Raw genomic sequence first — 20,585 nt, 5'->3', positions numbered from 1 at the left:
TGAAGGGTCTCCAGACTTTTTTTTAATATACCTATCTATGTGTATTGTGTAATAACTGGTAAATCACCTTTATCGGTTAGTCTGAAGTCTGAAGTCTGAAATTTTGGATTTATACTTATATTGAATCAGAACATTCAGAACATATTATGCGTCTTAACGATATAGACATGGGCGTGGCCAGATATTTATTACAGTAGACGCTGGTACAATATTTCTGTACCCCTCCCCATCATAAATGTCTTGCCAAAACATTAATTCCTTAAAAAATAATTATTTTTGTTAGAAATTATGTTTATAATTTAGAGGACGCCGCATTCTCATATGATATCTTCGTCTTACATACATATAACATAACAAATTTACGTTCAGCAGAATCTATTTAATCTTGTTAGCTTTAATATTACCTAGAGTAAATTTACCTATTTTTTACCTAATTTACCGCAAAGACGGAGTCCTCTTAAATATAAAAATATATAACGTCTCTATAAATATTTAAGATATTATTTGATATTTAGTTTGAATACTCTGAACTCCTCAATTACTTAACAATTGATTGAAATCGCAAGGTCTTGTTCCACGAAAATCATTAGCATATTATAATCTAATCTCTCTTGTTTCGTACTACTCTATTCAGTTTTGTTTTTATATTATATAATTATTTTGAAAATAACCGCTTGCAAGAGCAACTGATATCTCACCGATATACTTTCAAAATTTATTGTCAAAAATTAACAAACAGTGAATCAAAATTTAATTCATCATTTTTAAACTTAATTATTTTGATGATAGTAAAATCAGGACACGACTTGCAGGATGTGCAACTGCACACTCTGTGCACTCCGTATACGTCCTTCAGATTTGGGGTTTAGGCTACCTCCTCTCCACAATTAGCTTTAAGCTAATTTTGATTAACTTATCGGTTTTATCTCTGTCCTTAAAATTATTTGGTCATGACTAGAGATGACACTGCAGGCCCGGATTGAGCCGGCGGGCTACCGGGCAAAACCCGGTGGGCCGTTAAAAATTCGAAAGATTTGGGTCGGTTTGATGATATTTTGAATCAGTGGAAATATCTTATCCATGGTTTATTTTACATCAAAAGACAAAAATGTGATTCTAGAATGTAAATATGTAATCTAAGATAAAAATCGTTATCTTGATATAATGACAGCTATATATAGTAGTGCTTGTATTTACATTAAGGGTCTATAAATTAAATCTTGTTATATACTAATAAAATTTGATAGGTTAAGAAAAAAATTGTTTAGGAACTTAGGCTGGTCTAGGTGGACAGCCCGGTAAGTAATTTCTTTCCAATTCGGCGCTGGATGACAAATAACTAGACATTCAAACATAATTTTCCATCTTATATTTTTTACTTAAAAAAAAAAATTCCAGATAAGTGCTAAGGGACATATCACATAGGCTGTTTATATGTTCGATTTATACTGGTAATTGTTGGTTATACATACCTACTCAAATTTAGTTTTCAACAATCTATTTTATACACTCAAAAGGTTATTTTAACAATAATGGAAAGTTTAATCACAATTATTATTTTCAATTGCAATTAGAAATAGGTACCTATCAAATACAAATAATATGCATACAATATGAATATTGAATTTAAGTAATTTAGGTAACTTGTTAGGATTATTATAAGTTAATAATAGCTATATATGTATTAAAGCTTATAGGAGCATAAATAGATATTAAATTTACACATAGATTATCTTAATATTTGACATTTTATAACACAAACATACTTTTCAATAAATAAAATTATACTATCGTAAACAATAGAATCACAGCTTACAAGTTAAAATTAATTGTAGTTTTGTTTTTTACTTTGGACTTTTTAAATGTTTTATTTCTAACTTATTTAGGTTACAACGAAAATTTAAAATAACCCCTGTTTCTATGTCCTAAATATTTTGAACTTATAGAGCCAAGTATGAATCTTTGAATATATGTAAGTATACAACGAGAAACATATTATATTTTAAATTCTGACGGGCGCACAATATTATGTTGTAAGAAAATATTCACAAGAATTTGAGCGTCATCTATATGTATTGTTATTATATTATAATATACCAATTACGATATTCTAAGAAACATTAAATTCTAAATTCGTGATTAATATTATCACGAAACATTCATCATAATATAGTGATAGCACGGCTTTAGATAATAGATAGTATTACTTTAATACTCTTTGATTTACATACATACTTTGATAATGAAATCATTTAAATGTTACCATTGACAACTTAACTTTTATTTGATCTTCATTATTCTGGTTTTCCGATTTCCCGGCTGATATCAGACATTTTGATAGCTAAATTCTGTGAAAGTTTTTGTTTTGAAGTCTTAATTTTAGATTCGTTCATTAACCTATAAACAATATAAACTTTTACACTTAATTATATTACATACAAGTTGAGACGTTTTTATTTATTAAGAACGTTTGTTACCAATAATTTCGTGAAAAATGTCGTCTAAAATTGTTCAAAATATGTTGAAAAGGTAATCTTTAAAAAGTTTATTAAACACTCATTTAACTATGCCAGAAATGCTATATAAATTAATACAGTTTTATATAGTTTCATATCATTGTTTTGGATAGTTCACACCGTTTCGAACTAAAAAGAGTTGTGTTCATTTTATACTATTTTATAAAATATTTCAATATCATATTTTGTTATGGTTTCAAAGATAATTACCTATCCAAGAGTAGATAACTTGGATTTTTTTTTTTTTTTTATTAAAATAGTTTTGTAATTTTTCCAGTGTACCATTCAATCGCCTGCGGATGTCCCAAATTAGAACAAAAGCAACGTTACCTCCTCTCGCATTTGAATATAAAGACTTGGAACCAATCATATCACGTGATATTATGGAAATTCACCACCAAAAACATCATAACACTTATGTAGTTAACTACAATAATACACTAGATAAATTACAGACTGCTGTAGCAAAAGGTTATGTATATTTCTACTAAATCATTAAATTGGTAAATTATTAAAATATTTGTTTCTCTTATAGATGATACGGCGACAATCATAAGCTTGGCACCTGCACTAAAGTTCAATGGTGGTGGTCATATTAATCATTCTATTTTCTGGGATACACTTACACCTCATTCAACTAAACCTTCTGGTAAAATATTCATTATTATTTTTATTTTTTGAAGATATTTTAAATTATTAGACAATAAATTTGTTAAATTATCGCAGGCAGATAAATTAAATTTTATGTTAATACAATTAAAATATAACAATTAATTTAACTGTAAATTGACACAAATTTTGCTATTTAGTAGGTTTTAGTCATTGAAAACTATTTATCAATAAATTATTAATAATATTTTTGTAATTATTTAAATTACTCATACTGTATCATTTAAGCCTAACAAAGATCAAATTTTTTAATTATACTATATATTTAAGGTATTATGTAAAAAGTGGATTGTTTTTATAATTTTATTTTAAAATTTTGAAATTGTTTATTAATTTTGTTAAACTTGAGTGCTTTATGAGTTTAGCAACTTAGATATGCAAAGTTATGCTAAAAGAGTTTAAATGATAAATAAGTTTGCTGTTTTAATGAATTTTAAATTAATAATTTTATCACAATTTTAAATTTTTTTATAGGAATAGTTATAAGTTTATAACAGTATATGTATGAATTGATTTAAAATCAAACCTTAACTGAATTTTATTCAATGATTTTTATATTATTTGTTAGTTGTTCACAGACTTATCATTTATATTATAGACATTTAAGTTTAATTTTTAACTTAAATTTCAATAATATAAGAAAGTGTATTTAGATCTTAGATCATTTTACTTTATATACACAAAATATTTCTTACTTAAAATAATTTTAGCTGTTTAAGTTTAAATTAATAACTTTAGGTAAATCATATTTGAACAAGAAACCTGTTTCCTTTTAATCTAAATAAACTTACTTTATTATTTAGTTTATATTTTGTAATAATTTTATAAATATAAAAAGTATTTATTTTTTTTTTAGACAATTTGGATAAGGCTTTAATTCAAAACTTTGGTTCATTTGATGAATTTAAGAAACAACTAGCAGCAGCTTCTATTGCTGTCCAAGGTTCTGGATGGGGTTGGCTTGGGTTTAATCCTCAAAACAAGAAGTTGACTGTTATAAGTTGTGCTAACCAAGATCCATTGTTCCCCACTACTGGTTAGATTATATAATTATTAAGTACTGGTTTGTTATTGTATGAAAATGTCATTGGTTTGTTATCGTCCATCAACAATTGAAACTTATTATTGTTCTCATCTATAAATAGTAGATTTAATGATTTCAAATAGTTTTGGTCATAATAATATTGGTACTTCTCCTATTACAAATACATTTTTTACATAAAATGTAAAATATTGTACCTATATATGAAATTACTGTATTATTAATTATTTTTATTACATATTTGAGAAAAAAAATAATAATTTTATTTAGTAAAAACACTAACAACAAAATATAAAAACCAGACCTTCAAAAAAAAAAAAATAGTACTTGATCTAATATAGTGATTTGTTCTATCTGACATAATATATTTGTTACACTATGTTTTTTGATTAATTTTTTTACATTAATTAAATCTATGAACATTGACAAACATAAATATACTGAGGAATTACCTAAGATGGTTATAATAAAAAGTTTGGAGTTGAATTTATATTTTACTGATTTTATTAAACAAATGCCTATGGTTTCTACTATGTTTTTTTTTAAAACCGTAAAATCATTGGATGAGCTTTTGATGAACATTATATTATATTATATATTTCGAATATATAGTAGTGGGACGATAATAAACCAGAGTAAGACGAAAAAAATTACAAACCAGTACCTATTGTTGTAATGTTTGATTACTCAAATTAATGTATATATTTTTATGAACAGGATTGATTCCTTTGTTTGGAATTGATGTTTGGGAACACGCTTACTACTTGCAATATAAGAATGTACGTGCTGATTATGTTAACGCAATTTTTGAAGTTGTGAATTGGGATGCTGTGTCCAAACGTTTTGCTGAAGCTTCTGCTTAATTTAAAATAATTATTTCAACTTTATAGTTCTTAACAAGTATATATTTATGTTTATGCAATTAAATATGTACTTTTTTATGTACTCAGTTAAACATTGTTTAGTTTCAACTAAAATATATAAATATTAATATTTTTTTATTTTTTTTTTTTGACAAAAAACAAAATAATATATAACTTTTTAGGAAATCATCTAAATCATTAAAATAAGTATAAAAAGTAGCCTTTAATATTATATTGTATGTTTCTGTTCTGTTGTTTGTTAAATTAATGTTATTATTATTTTGAAGATTTAATTACTTCATTTTAAATTGTAAAAAATATAAAAGAAGAAAAGTTTATATTTGCATAATATGATGTAATGTGAATTTTATAGAATATAGAGTAATCAATAATATTTAAATATATTTTAGCAGGTTTATTTATGTCTATACATTTTTTCTATTTAGTTTTAACATTACTGAAAATAATAAGTTATAAATAAGTATTATATTATTTAATTTAAAACATACTAGTATATTATAAAATCAATGGAAATACTGATAATTGGTTTGACGAAAAACTGATATATTAAAATATGAAATTATTTTATTAGAAATAGGTACAGATAAATTGAAAAAGACAGTATGATTTTATAGAATATACATACATGAAACACTTATTTAAAAAAATTTTTGAAAAAGACTTATAATTAATTGCTTTGTTGTACCTATATCACTTACATTATTTAAATAATATCTTAATTTACCATTAGAATTTACTAAAAAGACATTTTTTTTAATTTTCTGAGAACATTTCCACCAAATACAATTTTATGATTTAAGTACTATATTATATCCATTAATATCTTTTTTTTAGATTTATTTTATTTAAATAAACTATTTTAACAAAACATTGACATGTCTATTGAGTTATTAATTTACGTCTTTCATCAAGGTTATTTATGAGATGATATAATATGTATAATTTATGATCTATACATATAAGAAGAGTCTGGTTTCAAAGTGTACAGTCTCCAATGGAGACTTCATATTTTTTAAATTTTTAAAAAAACCAATAACTTAAACAAATATATTATTCCTCCATACTGATTTTTTAAACCGGTTTAATTAGTTAAGTAGGTAAGGATAATTTAGGTACTAATTTTTTGCTTAAAAGGATAAAAATTTGTTTTGGTTTTGACAAGATCTTGGTAGGAGATTGTAAAGTATTACAATTATCGATGATATTCGAGAATATCACAATAATAATAATAATAATAATAATTGTAATACTATTGCGCTATAAGGTATCTACTTAAAATACATAATACAGTGGAACCTCGATAACTCGAACTTCTATAAATCGAATTTTCGATAACTCGAAAGAATGTCTTTGCCCCTACTTTATAACAAATCATATGTGTAACCTCTGTAAGTCAAATTTTCGATAACTCGAATTTTTTTTTCGCCCCCAACCGATTCGAGTTATCGAGGTTCCACTATATATTAATATGTATTATAAACAAAATTATATTTATCAAAGAAGATTTGAAACTAAATGTAATTTTCAAGCTTAAATACACTATAGTTCGACTATTTTTTTCGACAATAGCATTGACTTTACATTTATTTAGAATATATTTTAAAATTAATGAAAATAGGTAGTTAATAAAATTGAGCTCTGAAAATTGCTTATGAAACAACGACATCTATCCATTCTTCATGGAAATTGGAGATTGTACCCTCAGCAACTAGACTTCTCATATTATATAAATACATCTATTTATTATAATATGTATAAATCTTGGTAATAATAACATAATTTATTATTGAATAATTAAATAGTTTATATTTTTGGAATTTTTATCCAAAAGTAAAAAAAAAAAAAAATATGTCTGGACATTTTAATCGATTGGTTTCAATTAACCTAATATAGTGCCTAATGTTAATTTCATTATGAATTCAATTTGAAGCTTTACAAAAAAATTTAATAAAATTCTTCAAACTCAAAATATTGATTTGACTGAAACATGTAATTATGTTGATTTTATAAGCAACAAAATTGAAAATATTTAAAACGACGAGGAGTTTTTAAAAATTGTGGTAGATTCTAATTCTAAAGCATTTTTAGATAAGTAGGTAACTTACTGCATCTAGAGTCACTAACAGGCAAAAAGCACGGAGCATATTTCCTACAGTAACAGCCGTATCATACTATAAAAGAAAATATATTTACTAATTATCTTTTTATCGACCATGAAGTAAGTGAACTAGTCGCAAGATTTTCGAACCATCATGAGAAGATCGGTTATATCCAGATTCTACTGCCAAAATTCATCAAAAATAAAAATGACGCTAAACAAAATTTGACAGAAATGTATAATGATATGTACTTGTCAAATAAAAAACTTGAAGATCTGTTGTGTGAGTATCAACTGTGGACTAAGAAATGAGAAGAAAGTATTGATGAACTGCGATTGAAACATTAGAAAAATATAATTAACAATTTTTCCCTCTCGTTAATTAGCTTGTAAACATTTTGGTTACTCTTCCTGTGTATGCTGCAAGTGCATAACGATCCTTTTCAACATTGAAGCGTCTAAAGACATACCTGGGTTAGCTCTTTTAAATATCCATTGGTACGTTATTGTTAATCCAGTACAAATTGTCAACAAATTAGCGCAACGTAGACAAAGATTAAATTTACTTCTATATAGTCATTAAAAATAAATAAGAATAGTATTAACATGTATTTAATTTTATTATAAGTCTTAAATTAGTTATTATATTTGTAAGTGTTGTGCAATATTCGGTCAACATTTTTTTTCCAATTCTCAATCTAATTTTTTTTTTTCATGTCGGTCTATTACGAATAACTGAAAGTCAGCCCCCCCCCCCCCCCCATAAATAATCTATACCTACATTACTGGTACAGGCACAGACTAACTGTAAATTTATTAAATTTATTTAAACAATATTGGTACAAGTTACAATATAGTAAAATGTGAAATTCATTATACAAGTAGTTTATAGGTAGGTATAACAAAGAAAAATGTAATTTTAGTTAGGTCTTCTATACTTTATAGATATTTACAAAAATTGTTTATACCAAAATTATATAATGCTAATTACTGAAGTCATTTTAAGCATGGTTTTAGAGGATACTTTTAAAGACCGTAGTTTTAAGCGATCGCATGCTATTATATCAAATAATATTAATGTGTTAATTCAATCATTAAAAGCTTGATGAGAAAATATTTTTAAACTTCCTTTCTTCCTAACACACATACTACACACACACACACACACACACACACACACACACGTACTACACCCACACACACACCCACCCACACACCCACCCACACACACACATAACGCATCAATGACATAATGACATGGACTTGCTGTGTTCTATGTACACTATTGACTGTTGTATAATGTTATGGTTTTAATTTTTTTTTTTATTTTACAATCCTTACACCGATTGCCTAAGGGAGGAGATAAGCACTGTATCATATTCATTGCATGTTGTGAGTACCTAATGCAATATTTTTTTTAAATCTAGATTTTGAATAACAGTATACAGTATACCAACACAATATAGTTTATTTGTATTTTTAAAACCATGTATGTGCAGACAAAAATCTATTCCTACCAGTCAATGTAACACATTATTCTGTTTTTACGAGAAAATATTTGTTCACATGTGTTGGTACGTTGAACTGAAAATTCAGTTGTCATTTCTATCAGATTTATTTTAAAGCAGGAAAATATTCGTTTGGAAGTTTTGAATAAAACTCTAAAAAATGATTTTTTGTAATTATTTACAGTAGAACGAATTTGTTTTCAATTTGATAAATTCAAGTTGAAGAAAAGTGTAGACATAATTTTTAAATAAGTACAATGATTATTTGTGTATTAAGAATATCTGATAATTAAAATAAAAAATCTTTATATATTTGCTTAAATTATTTTAATATTTCAACAAATCAGTTAATTGACTATAATGCCGTTTTAATTTTTAATTTTTAGCAGTTTTCAAAATGACTGAAGTCACTACGGCCAATGTGGTTCACAAATAGTTTTAACTTTGTATTAAATGCTTTAACAGAATTATACATGTCATTATATCAAATACAAGTATTTCTGTTCCTTGTAATTTTGAAACTAAAGTATTCAAATGTAATGTTTATAAGAAAAGCTAAATTCTATAAAAAATTATTATTTTTCAATTCTGAAACTGGTCTTCTCTTGTTGATCATGGATATTTAAATATTTTGACGTAAATGGAAAAATGCTTTTAGTATCTTTTATCGTCTTAACCAAGTGTTTTGTGATAAAATTATGTTCTTAAAAAGTTTTTATTGTTCCAGAAATCATTTCTTCAAGTAGGTACATTTAAAAATTAAAATACACTTTTTATAAGCTTATCACCACTAAAAAACATATTCACCGGCTATTAAATTTGTTATTTTAATTGCACGATATTTGTTTGTTTTGATTGAGTTTTATTTATTTTTTTAAATAAATTAGAAAAATGTTGATTATAAATTTCTGTTTTAAGTTTTTCCAACTCAATAAAATGTATTTCTTCTGGCAAAAGAAAATATACTACATCAAATTGTAATTATTAAATTAGATTGAAAATAATAATTTTTATCTTTTAAATTGGCAAAATTTCCTCGATATTTTAATTAATAGTACAGTATAATATTAACTGTTTTACGGCACACAAGACAAAGCTTTTCCATTATATTCAATAAAACATTTTTTATTGACCATTTTTCATTAAAAACTTGACAGTTATTATTATATTAACATTTTTTTTAACAGACATTTTTCAAAAGAAATTTTAAAATTAATACAGATAATTTATCGCTATATATAACTCACTTGTGTTTTATAGTGACTATAGTGAGCATATTGATCTCACTAAATAACTATTATTAATACACTTCTATTAAAGTATTTTTCAATCTGTAATACATATTTTTAATAGTTCATTGACCATTACAGAGAAGAAAATCAATCTATATTGATAAAACGAGTTTTATATATACTATAATAGTTTGAACAATAGTGGCACAACCAGGATTTATGTAAGGGAGGAGAGTCCAAAAAAATGTATTTATCTCCTGTTTTTCTGTTCTTTTCCTTAAATAATACATGCATTTTATTGCTTAATAAACAAAATTATATTATTTAATATACATATTTTTTTACATTTTAAAATTTATATCAACAATGTACCTATGTCAATTAATTATTATTATTATGTCAGTAAAATTATGGTATAGTCATTAGTCATCAGTTTTAATATTGTTTTTATCTATACATCAAATTTGACGTGTTTTAACAAAATACTAAATCTAATAATCAATCTAATCAATACAATCTGATGAAAATTTCAGGGTAACTTTAAAAAATAAAAATAAATATTGTGACATAAGCCAAGGGGGAGGGTCCGGACCTGGGGTTCAACACCCTGGGTTCGCCACTGTTGAACAATATACCTGATTGTGTCTTATACATTTGGTAATTTTCTCGAAGATGAACAATTTCTAATATGGTACATTACAGAAAAAAAGTTGGGTACCACTGTGCTATTGAAACAAGACTAAGCTTATGCATGTTTTGGAAAAGGTTATTAATATTCAGAATAAACGAAGGCTTATGGAAATTACAACTCACCTATAAGTAAATTTTATATTAAAATATTTTCAGAAAAATAATTTTTATAGCATATAAAATTATAAGTATATACGTACTATATATGGGTTCCTGGGCATAAAGAAAAAATTTAAATTTACTGAGTATAAAAGGGTGTATTATATAAAAAAAAGATAAATATATAAATATCTTTGTAATAAATCATTGAAATGAAAACTTTAATAATTATTAAAATAAACATCGGTTGTAAATGCAAATATTATGATAGACTTAATAAATAATTATTATTACTGGAAATACTACAGATCAAACTACGCACACGAATTATAAATATGAATTATGATATGCCACTTATGATACTATATATACAAACACACACATATATAAGTATATGTTTATATTTTACATAAATAAACTTAGATGGGTATGTTGTTAAGTTTGTGGTGCACCAGTAGCAATAAAAAAGAATTTTTTTTTTTGACTTTCAAACTAATACATTTATATTTTTAATGGCAAGCTCTCCTTTTGTAAGTGTCACCAATGGGTGGCATCTTTCTTCAATTTTATCATGTCATAGTTTTACTCTGAGCCTATATGCTTATTGTGTCTTCTGGTACAGATTGTATATTACTTATTTAAAATAAAAAAAAAAAAAAAGAAATAAATAAATATTTTTAATGGCATCCAACAGTGAATATTAAATTAGTAAATAGTAATAAAAATAAATGTAAGTATTTAATTTTACCCTATACCTGCTAAAAATAATTACCTACTTACTTATAATAGAGGTTACTGTGAATATTATACACAGACCGTATGTGGTAAGTTTTGTGGTGGTCCGTTTCGGCCAAACGAATGTCGGGTAATTTTATTCGTAAAATGATTGAGAATATCCCAAAGGTACCATTAACAAAATTAAGAAGAGATGTTCGGTTTAAAACCTATAGCCGAACATATTATGTTTAGGTATATATATGTACTTAAAATTCACATCATAGTTCATCGATCATTATTATTATTCTTTAACATTATTATATAGGTACGCATACGTGCGCTTTATCGTATGGACTACACAGCTGGTTGGTGCACAATGCACATAGCCACACGTCCACACAGGTCCGCGCTTATACGTCAATATAAAAGTTTGTTAAATAAAATACTTCAATAAAGTATATAGATGATATTATTATGTGTACGTTTTAAAACTTTATACACAACTGTCTATTATAGAAAAGGTTGGAAAAAGCGTTCGGATTTTAAATGTATCTATACCGGCGCATTTTGATCGGTATTACTTTATTCAAAACCGTGTTTTAATAAGAAAAACTTACAGCAAATGATCAAACAATACATTTAAAAAGTTATTTGCAGCATTTTCACGTAAGAGTTTGATACCTTTAATTAAAGAACATTATTGTTTAATCGTGTTTTCAAGTTTAAATTATGTAGAACTAATGGTAATTGGTAAGTATTATAACACAATTTATTATTTTTAACATTGATTTTAATTTTTCGTCATATAATAATTTACTTAAATATTTTGATAAAATTGACAATTATGTATTATGTTCAATAATTTATTACCTACCTTTGTTAACAAATGAAATTATTATTATATTTTCCGCGTACATAGTACAAATCTATATGCTTTAAACATTCGACTTCCGATATTAAAGCACAGTCGACAGATCGAATAAACTGGTTGGTTCTGATCTTGCAGTTCTGTTTAAAAATATAAATTAACTGTTTGACACAAATGCGTAACAAGAACAAATAGAATAAGAACATTTTAAAGTTTGAGTGATCATCTATTATAGTTGTTGAACAGGAAGATGTCATGCTATGTCACTCAAAATTATCGGGTTGTAATGAACATCTACACATCCACAATTTTTTGAGTATTTTAAAATATATTTTCTGGTGATGTTTAAAATTAATTAATTAATTAGAGTTCAAAGCGGCTGGATTAAAAATATATACTCTTAAAACAATAATAATAATAATAATAATAAAAATTAATATTTATTTTATCAAATTTTGGAAATAATTCTATCGTTTTTCTTATAAAATAATTTGTGATCATTGATATATGGTTTGATTTTTTTGACGGTAATTGGTATACGGCTTGTATATTTGTATGATCGCCATGCCACTTAATTATAAATTTATAATTTACTTGCGAAATTTTTAACGTTTAAAAATATAAATAGCCCGATAGCCTTAAAATAAAATTTCCATACCTCACGTCCATCAGCGTTGGTTAAAATTATTACCAAACACTCGATAAACGAATGACACGTGTTTTATTAAGATTTAGATTTAGTTACACTCGAAAAATGTTTCGAAACCGCAACAATGTTTTAATAATACAATATTATTGTGTGCACATCATCTATCGACTTTGGACAGAAAACGGCGGTGGGGCGCCCACATATAAATTAAATGAGAAAAAAATTAATACGTTCAACATGGACGAAAACCAAACGACAAAGATAAGGCGATATCATGATTATATCGATCATATCCGGTCGGTGTACCGATTACGCCCGGACGCATCATTCTTAGTGTTGGACCTCGTGCTCGTGCTTTACAGAATATAGGGACAGCACCAGGCGATGGTTTGTTGAATGGCAGTGGCGTTAGGTTGTTATCCGCCCCCACATTGATTTTTATTTAATTATTTTAATATTTATAATTATTCAGTAAATTGGCAATCAAAACAAGAAGACTATGTTTAATGTAATGAAGTTCAAATTATTTTTACATTAAAAGCAAAATAATTCTAATCAAAATAAAATGCATGTATTTTATTTTTATTTTTTTTTGCTTTCTATGTTCTGTCCCGTCACCATATACCTAAACCCCCTCCCCCATTCAAAAATTCTGGCTAGGCCACTGGTGAGACATCGGCCGGAAAAGAGCCGGACCCGTTACCGCCGGTGGGTAACCGTCTGCCCGGAAGTAGAACCCGCAGACGTCGTCGAGCTCCGCGTCGCCGATGTGCGTGCGGATCTCGATCGTATCCGACTTCCGTTTTCTGCGCAGATCGGCCGGATAACCGTCCGCCATCCCGGGGGCGCAATAACACAGCGGCGGCCTTGGCAATGGCCATCGGGCCCCTGGACGGCCATCACTGACCGCGACGGCGCGCGTGCGTTAAGTCTCCACGGGTATATGAGGTCAGGCGGCGGTGCGCGCTCGATGCGGTTCGACCCCCGCTTCCGAAATTGGCGTGTCGACAAATGATTACTACGCGTACCGTTTTACGCGGAAAGACGTTCGTTTTCACTAATGCGAATGATAATTTGTTATTATTATTGCTCGCCGTTATACCGCGTGGTCGATTTAGCGTGTTTTATTTTTTTTTTTTATTGAAATAGAAAATTTTCAATCTGTAGCACAATATTATGTACAATAAACAAAATATATGTTCAACGAGGAGAAAAAATTTACTCGATACTTGTGTTAGGAGGGAGGCTGTCCAGTCGCGTGGTCGATTTAGCAATGGTTTTTTTCCGAATAAACGTCATAGTCCCGGTGGATATGTTAAACGCCATGCGTGTTCACGGTTTTAATATCAATAATAATAATAATAATAATAATAAAAACATATTTGCTCACGGAAAAATATTATTTTGAACAGGGCGATCAATCATGCTCGACCCGCCATAATTTCCTTGTATGATGAATTTGATTAAAAATTCCGATTCGTAACTATATATGCGTATGTACGTCTCGAGGACCATATTTTCAAGTGCTTATATTTTTTTTTATACCGTGTAAGAAGTGTTCTGTCCACAATCCCTACCAATTTTTTTTTTTTTTTATGAGGATCACTTTTATTTTGTTTCTACAATATTAATTAGACGACTTTTTTGAAAATGTTTATGTACTTATCTAGATTGAATTTCAAACGTATAGATTTCGAGTTATTTAACTTTGTGCACTTAAGATAATAGATTTGGAAGATGTGATGGTTTAAAAATTATAATAATTAATTTTTATTTTTTGATATTTTATTGATTGCATACATTTTTTGAGTGTAATCAATCAGTACACCTAGTTTTACAATTATTTTATTATATTTATGTAAAAACATTTTTAAGGTTTACTATTTTTATAGTATAATATACTTTTAATAACGTAGAATTACTCGTTCAAATTTTGATTTAGATTTTAGATACATTTTCGAAAAAATTCATCTATTTAATTAAAATATTTGTTCTCATTAAAATAATAATAGACTTTTATCGCCTAAAAACATTGAACATCACTAAAACGAGCACAAAACAGACATTTCTCTTGTGCGTCATTTTCAATTAAATTTACTATTTTTGATAATCTTTCAAGGGCATAGCATGCGCAGACATTATTGACAACTGGATAATCTTCTAGGCCCAGCATATGTGTTGACGCTAAAAATCATGCAACAATACATTTTATTATTTGAGTATGTAACGGTACAAAAATATTTTTGTATACATATATTTTACCGTCAACAAATTAATTCAACATTTTTTGAGATTAAAATTCATTGAACAATCAAGGTAATTTTCTAAATATTTTGGATACTTTTTACATTTTAAATTATTTGCTTTTTATGTTTTTTTTAATTAAAGTTTTATAAAATTTTTGTTTCAAGATTAAATAGCTTAGAAATGTATAAGGCTCATTATCAATTGTTTTTGCAGAATTTAAAAAATTAAAAATATAACTTTTCAATTTCTTACATGAGTGTATGAGTGTTTAATATTAGATATTCAAATGAAATATAACAAATTTTGTGTTAAAAAAAAATATTAATCATAGGTATTTTAAAATTTCAGTTATTATTAATCTAAAAATTGTCTATACAAAATTAAATTAAATTTAATAACTAATCTAAGCTACTAATAATAGTTAGTTCAACTTACTGAATTAAGAAAATATTTAAAAAAATATATTATAATACAAACTGCAAACTATTTTTCGAAATAGATATTGATCTATTCATCACTTTTTGTATATGTTTCATAATAAAACACAAGTTTAGGTTAATTCAAAATTCTATAAATTACAATAATTTTGGTTTTTTATTACTCTTTTTTTTTTTTTTTTATAAAACATAGTTTTCAATAATCACATATTTAACGCATTAATTAAACAAAAATTATCGATAGACGATAATTGATGATTTTTAAAACTGTTTATTGTTATGAAGACTATGAAGTATGATTATTATTTCAGTATAAATTCAAATTTCAAGGCATTTAATAAAGTTAAAGAATGAAAATAAACATATGATTGTATATTTTGATTAAACTATATTTCGAAAAGTCAACACAATTAATTTGTAATTTTTATCAGATTAAGTTATGTTTTAAAAGATCGAATTTAATCATAAATGTTAATAAAAATATTGAGTTTTAAAAAAATGAATATAATTTGAATTTACTTATATAGCTATTATTATCTAATTTATTTACACCATTTGTTATTAAAAAAGTACAAAAACCATATATATATATTCATACAAAAAACACAAGTTTTTTAAAAAAAAAAAGTGGTTAAAAATTAATCAGCCACTTTGAAAATAGTTTTTCATTTCGCACACGAGTAACATACGCATTAACGACGTCGACAGGTGGCACAATAAATTGCATAGGTTTACTATAGCACATTATATATATAGTTCATTCAAACCATATATAAAATTTAAAAAGAAAGAATAAAAATAAAATTGAAAGGGAATTGTAACGATTTTTCAAAATAAACTAAAAATACGAGTAAATAAGTGGATCCCTTTTTGTTAAGTGTATTAATATTAATTAATATCAATTTTATAATAAAGGATTACACTACACCCACTGTATATTTGTTATTAATGTTATTTTAATTGCATACAAATGTTAAAATATCACGCGAAGTTGTGTTTCTACATTAGGGTTGCAAGATCACTTATAAATAAAGTTCTTTCATCCGCACAATGTTTGTATTGCAATTATTGAAATTATTATTGTACCATTTGTACCTATACCTATACACATTACCATAATTTAATACATACACGTATGTTGTTCGTATTTTTGTATTTTAGTATTAATAATATTATTATAACAATTAAACATTGTATCTGTGTGTTATTTTATCTGGTTATTTGTTGTTGATTCAGAATTTATTACCTTACGTTAACCGTTCGAGCTTGAAAATTATATAAACTACGCTTTAGTTGTTATTTAAAAATAGAACACACATATCATACAAATATTGCAATATATAGAATATACCTACAATATATATATATGCAATAAACTTGTATTTTGGCACAAAAGATTAATTCACCAGAATATTAATTAGGTTAAATATTGTATAAATATTAAGTGGTATTTATGCTATCATACATTTTAAAAACAGCATCGAAGAAGTTTGTTATAGAATATGGCTATTTTCTTATTAATAGCTTAACACATCTGTGTTTAAATTTAGATAATTGGTGACGCAAATTTTGCGTTAAGTATACTATAATGCATTTTAAACTTTCTCAATCATCACAATTCACGTCTAATCAACATTTGCAAACGGCTGAAATCCGGAAAATAACTTCGAATTTATTTGACAATGGTATTTTTTTAATTACGATTTATAAATCCAACTTCTATGGTAAATAGAGTGCCGCGTCGAACGCGTTGTTATGTAAGGTGGCAGACTAATATTATAGTATATAATTTTAAAATATTTTGATATTTCGATGATTCAAAGAAAGTTTGGTCTCGTAGAGTTGTGAATAATACATATACTTTTAGTTGATATTTAACGTGATATGCGTTTCGACGGTCAAAGTGAGCACGAAAAGCGAAAAATTAATGAATTATAACGGAGTGTCGATTTAACGTGTAAACATAATAACTGTTCACCATTAAGTGATCATATTTTGATTTCAAAACAACATTAAAATATAAAAATAACTCCGGCTCCCTTTCAAATCGAAAAATATAAAAATATATAAATCTCTAAAATATTGGCTATAATAAAAAAAAATAGGTAAATAAGTACCAACTATAAATGTTTACACTTCTTAAGACTGTTGTTTATTCAATAGTGTGTAAATGGAAAAACATAAAAATACATTTTTTTTTTAGATCAAAGAATTTAATTTGTAATATCGTTAAGAAATCAGCTGGGAAATGAATGTGTATACCAACAAAAGCGTACTAATTGATAACTGGTATGAAGATAAATACGGTACATTTCCATCAAAAAATGAAGGTATTAGGGAATCGACTTATCAAAAAGATTATCACGAGTGTGTTTCGTCTATTCGAGATAACAGGGTTATGCGGAACATAAGAGAAAGAGCATTGGTAACTGCAAAGTTTATGTCGTAGGATATTATATTTTACTTGTAAATTACGATCAAAAAATTGAAAATATTTACTAGTATAAATAATATTATTATTATTTTTTTTTAATGTATACATTATGCATGATTAGTTTATTATTTTATTATTATATAGGGATTGCCAATTAAATTGTTCCGTGAGCATGGTATTCACAATGCTTACAATAAAAACACCAGTTCCCTGTACGATTTAAATTGCATGGCTGCTTACAATCCACCATGCTACAGACGTTACAATTCACGGTCTGGACTCTGGGAACCTGAACAAAATTTCACAGTTAATTATGGACCAGGACGATGTGAATTGATGAAAAGAAAACAAATAATTTGGGACGCTGTTTCAAAAAAATTTATACCGAGTACTGAATATCAATGTAGTTATACAATAAGATAAATTAAAATAATAATTAAAAAGTATAAATCGTATTAAAAAAAAAAAATACAGAATTAATGTTAAATTAAAATATGATGCACTTAAATGTTTATTATATGTATACAAATGGTTATAAAGAATGTTGGTAGACTATAGAGATATTTTAGATAAAGTAAAGAATATGAAAACAATATAAGTACTTGTATTATAATACTCATAATTTAAAACCCAATTATATTAATAATATATAATAGGTAGCTCACTCATAGTTATAAATCATAAATTCATAACTCAAATAAAAGTTTCAAAAATAAAGTTATTTAACTTTTATTTATATAAGTAAAAAAAAGCAGGCAAGTAGGCCAATGTTATGAGTATAATAAATTTAAATTCAATAATTAAGTATTGTATACGAAAAACGATTCTAATTGGAGATAGAGCCTATATTATTATTAATGTATATATTTCATTAAGGATTTAAACATTGCTTTTAAAGTAATTTAATATATTTACTACTATTGACACGGTAGGTTGGTTGAATTAATTTCTGCTCAAAATGTTGTATGAATTATATTATTATTTATAATAATCAAATGCTATTAAAAAAAATACAAGGTTAGGAATTTTTTGATCAATATATACCTAATCATCAAGTTGGTACCGGAAAATTAGGTTTGACTATAAAACTGGTATCAAACATTGGCTAAATTTGAAATAGAAAAGATCGCTTTTTTACGGATCATTAACTCTAAATGGAAGTAATCGTTAGTGTCATAGACTTAATAAAGTAATAGATGCACTATCAATATCAAGCAGCTTTGTTCAAAAAATTGGCATACTTTTTAAAAAGTCAGAAGGTGCGTTAGTGCGGGTGCTAATTTTTGAAACCTTTTCTGTAGACAACGAGGTTCCTAGCAAAATTCAAAAATGCTTTAGAAAAATTTAACAAATTTCTAACAAATTGTTGATAACAGTTAAAAGTTCTAGCATATTGCATAGGTTTAAAATTTTAATCTTAATTATCTATACATTTTTTTTACTTATATCCGTATATTGTAGATTTATGGGTTTTAATAAGAAATGAGAAAACTTATATTTAATTTTCATGTTTTAGATATAAATAAAAATTAAACATTTATTAAATTTTTTTTATTATTATTATTATTACAGAATATTTGGGAAATACCACGAAAGTCCTTATTAAACTGAACTTTTTTTTTTAAATTTTAGTGCCAAAAACTCATAAGGAATATTATATTGATTTTTGATTGAGTATTAATTTTATTGTCATAAATCATAGAAAGAAACTAAAAAGGACGATAAAAAATATCAATGTAGCTCAAAAATTTTCAAAATATTAATTTTTATTCTTTTTTTAATTACAACAAATGTTACAAAAATTGATTTTGTGTTCTTTTAATATAAAGTTTTTCAGTACATTGACTAATACAAATTTAATAAATATGTGACACGAAATGAATGTGTTAATCTAATGGATATGGATAATTAAATATTTGTCAATAATTTTATTTTTCCAGCTAAGAACATAGTTATTGAGTTGTTGACATATATTTCGAAGGAGGTACTTCTAAATACTTTTATCGTTGTTTTAAGAGTATTTTGCGCCTTACATATTTTCCGTTATGCTCTTTACGGAATGACTTGGTGTTATAAAAATAACTAGTTTAGCTTACTACTGAATAGTACCGATAAGTTTTAATAGAGTATGTGCTATGTCTTACTTTTACTCGATTTACATAAGATATATGGCCTTAAAATAAAAAAGTTTCCTGACGGTTATTATTATAGCAAGTACTACATACAAATTTTTTTGAGTGCCAATTATCTGTGGTAACCAATTATAAAAGGAGTGCTGTACGTGTATAGTTTCACCTGTATTTTATGAAATTATAGTTATTACCTAGTTATTAGTTTATTACTCTTCAGCAGGGAATATACTTAGATATAAATGTATAGCATAAAAACATGAGTATATCATTAGGTATCATTATATTTTCTAAAATATTGTTAATATACAACACAAATTTCAAAATATGCACTAAAAACGATAAAAATAAAAATTTGACTTTTCT

General features: G+C 26.0%; 2 protein-coding genes across 2 annotated transcripts; both read left to right on the top strand.

Moving 5' to 3' along the window:
* Window positions 1–2,295: 2,295 nt before the first annotated feature.
* On the top strand, window positions 2,296–5,162 carry LOC112600706 (superoxide dismutase [Mn], mitochondrial). Its single transcript, XM_025348011.1, has 5 exons — window positions 2,296–2,529; window positions 2,794–2,987; window positions 3,052–3,165; window positions 4,042–4,221; window positions 4,945–5,162. The coding sequence occupies exons 1-5, from the start codon at window positions 2,495–2,497 to the stop codon at window positions 5,088–5,090; spliced, it is 669 nt and encodes a 222-aa protein (XP_025203796.1). The 5' UTR covers window positions 2,296–2,494; the 3' UTR covers window positions 5,091–5,162.
* Window positions 5,163–17,904: 12,742 nt separating this feature from the next.
* On the top strand, window positions 17,905–18,513 carry LOC112600709. The gene is made up of 2 exons (XM_025348019.1): window positions 17,905–18,081; window positions 18,235–18,513. The coding sequence occupies exons 1-2, from the start codon at window positions 17,905–17,907 to the stop codon at window positions 18,511–18,513; spliced, it is 456 nt and encodes a 151-aa protein (XP_025203804.1).
* The last annotated feature ends 2,072 nt before the right edge of the window (window positions 18,514–20,585 follow it).

This window comes from Melanaphis sacchari, unplaced genomic scaffold (assembly GCF_002803265.2).
Source record: "Melanaphis sacchari strain LSU unplaced genomic scaffold, SCAv2.0 Contig66_pilon_pilon, whole genome shotgun sequence".
Taxonomy (NCBI): Eukaryota; Metazoa; Arthropoda; class Insecta; order Hemiptera; family Aphididae; genus Melanaphis; species Melanaphis sacchari.
This window is presented reverse-complemented; position numbering and strand designations above follow the sequence as displayed.

Coding starts and splice junctions, on each gene's coding strand:
- LOC112600706 (XM_025348011.1), top strand. CDS start 2,495: ATGTCGTCTAAAATTGTTCAAAATATGTTGAAAAG. Junction 2,530..2,793: donor GTTCAAAATATGTTGAAAAG/GTAATCTTTAAA, acceptor TAATTTTTCCAG/TGTACCATTCAATCGCCTGC. Junction 4,222..4,944: donor TCCATTGTTCCCCACTACTG/GTTAGATTATAT, acceptor TTTTATGAACAG/GATTGATTCCTTTGTTTGGA.
- LOC112600709 (XM_025348019.1), top strand. CDS start 17,905: ATGAATGTGTATACCAACAAAAGCGTACTAATTGATAACTGGTATGAA. Junction 18,082..18,234: donor ACATAAGAGAAAGAGCATTG/GTAACTGCAAAG, acceptor ATTATTATATAG/GGATTGCCAATTAAATTGTT.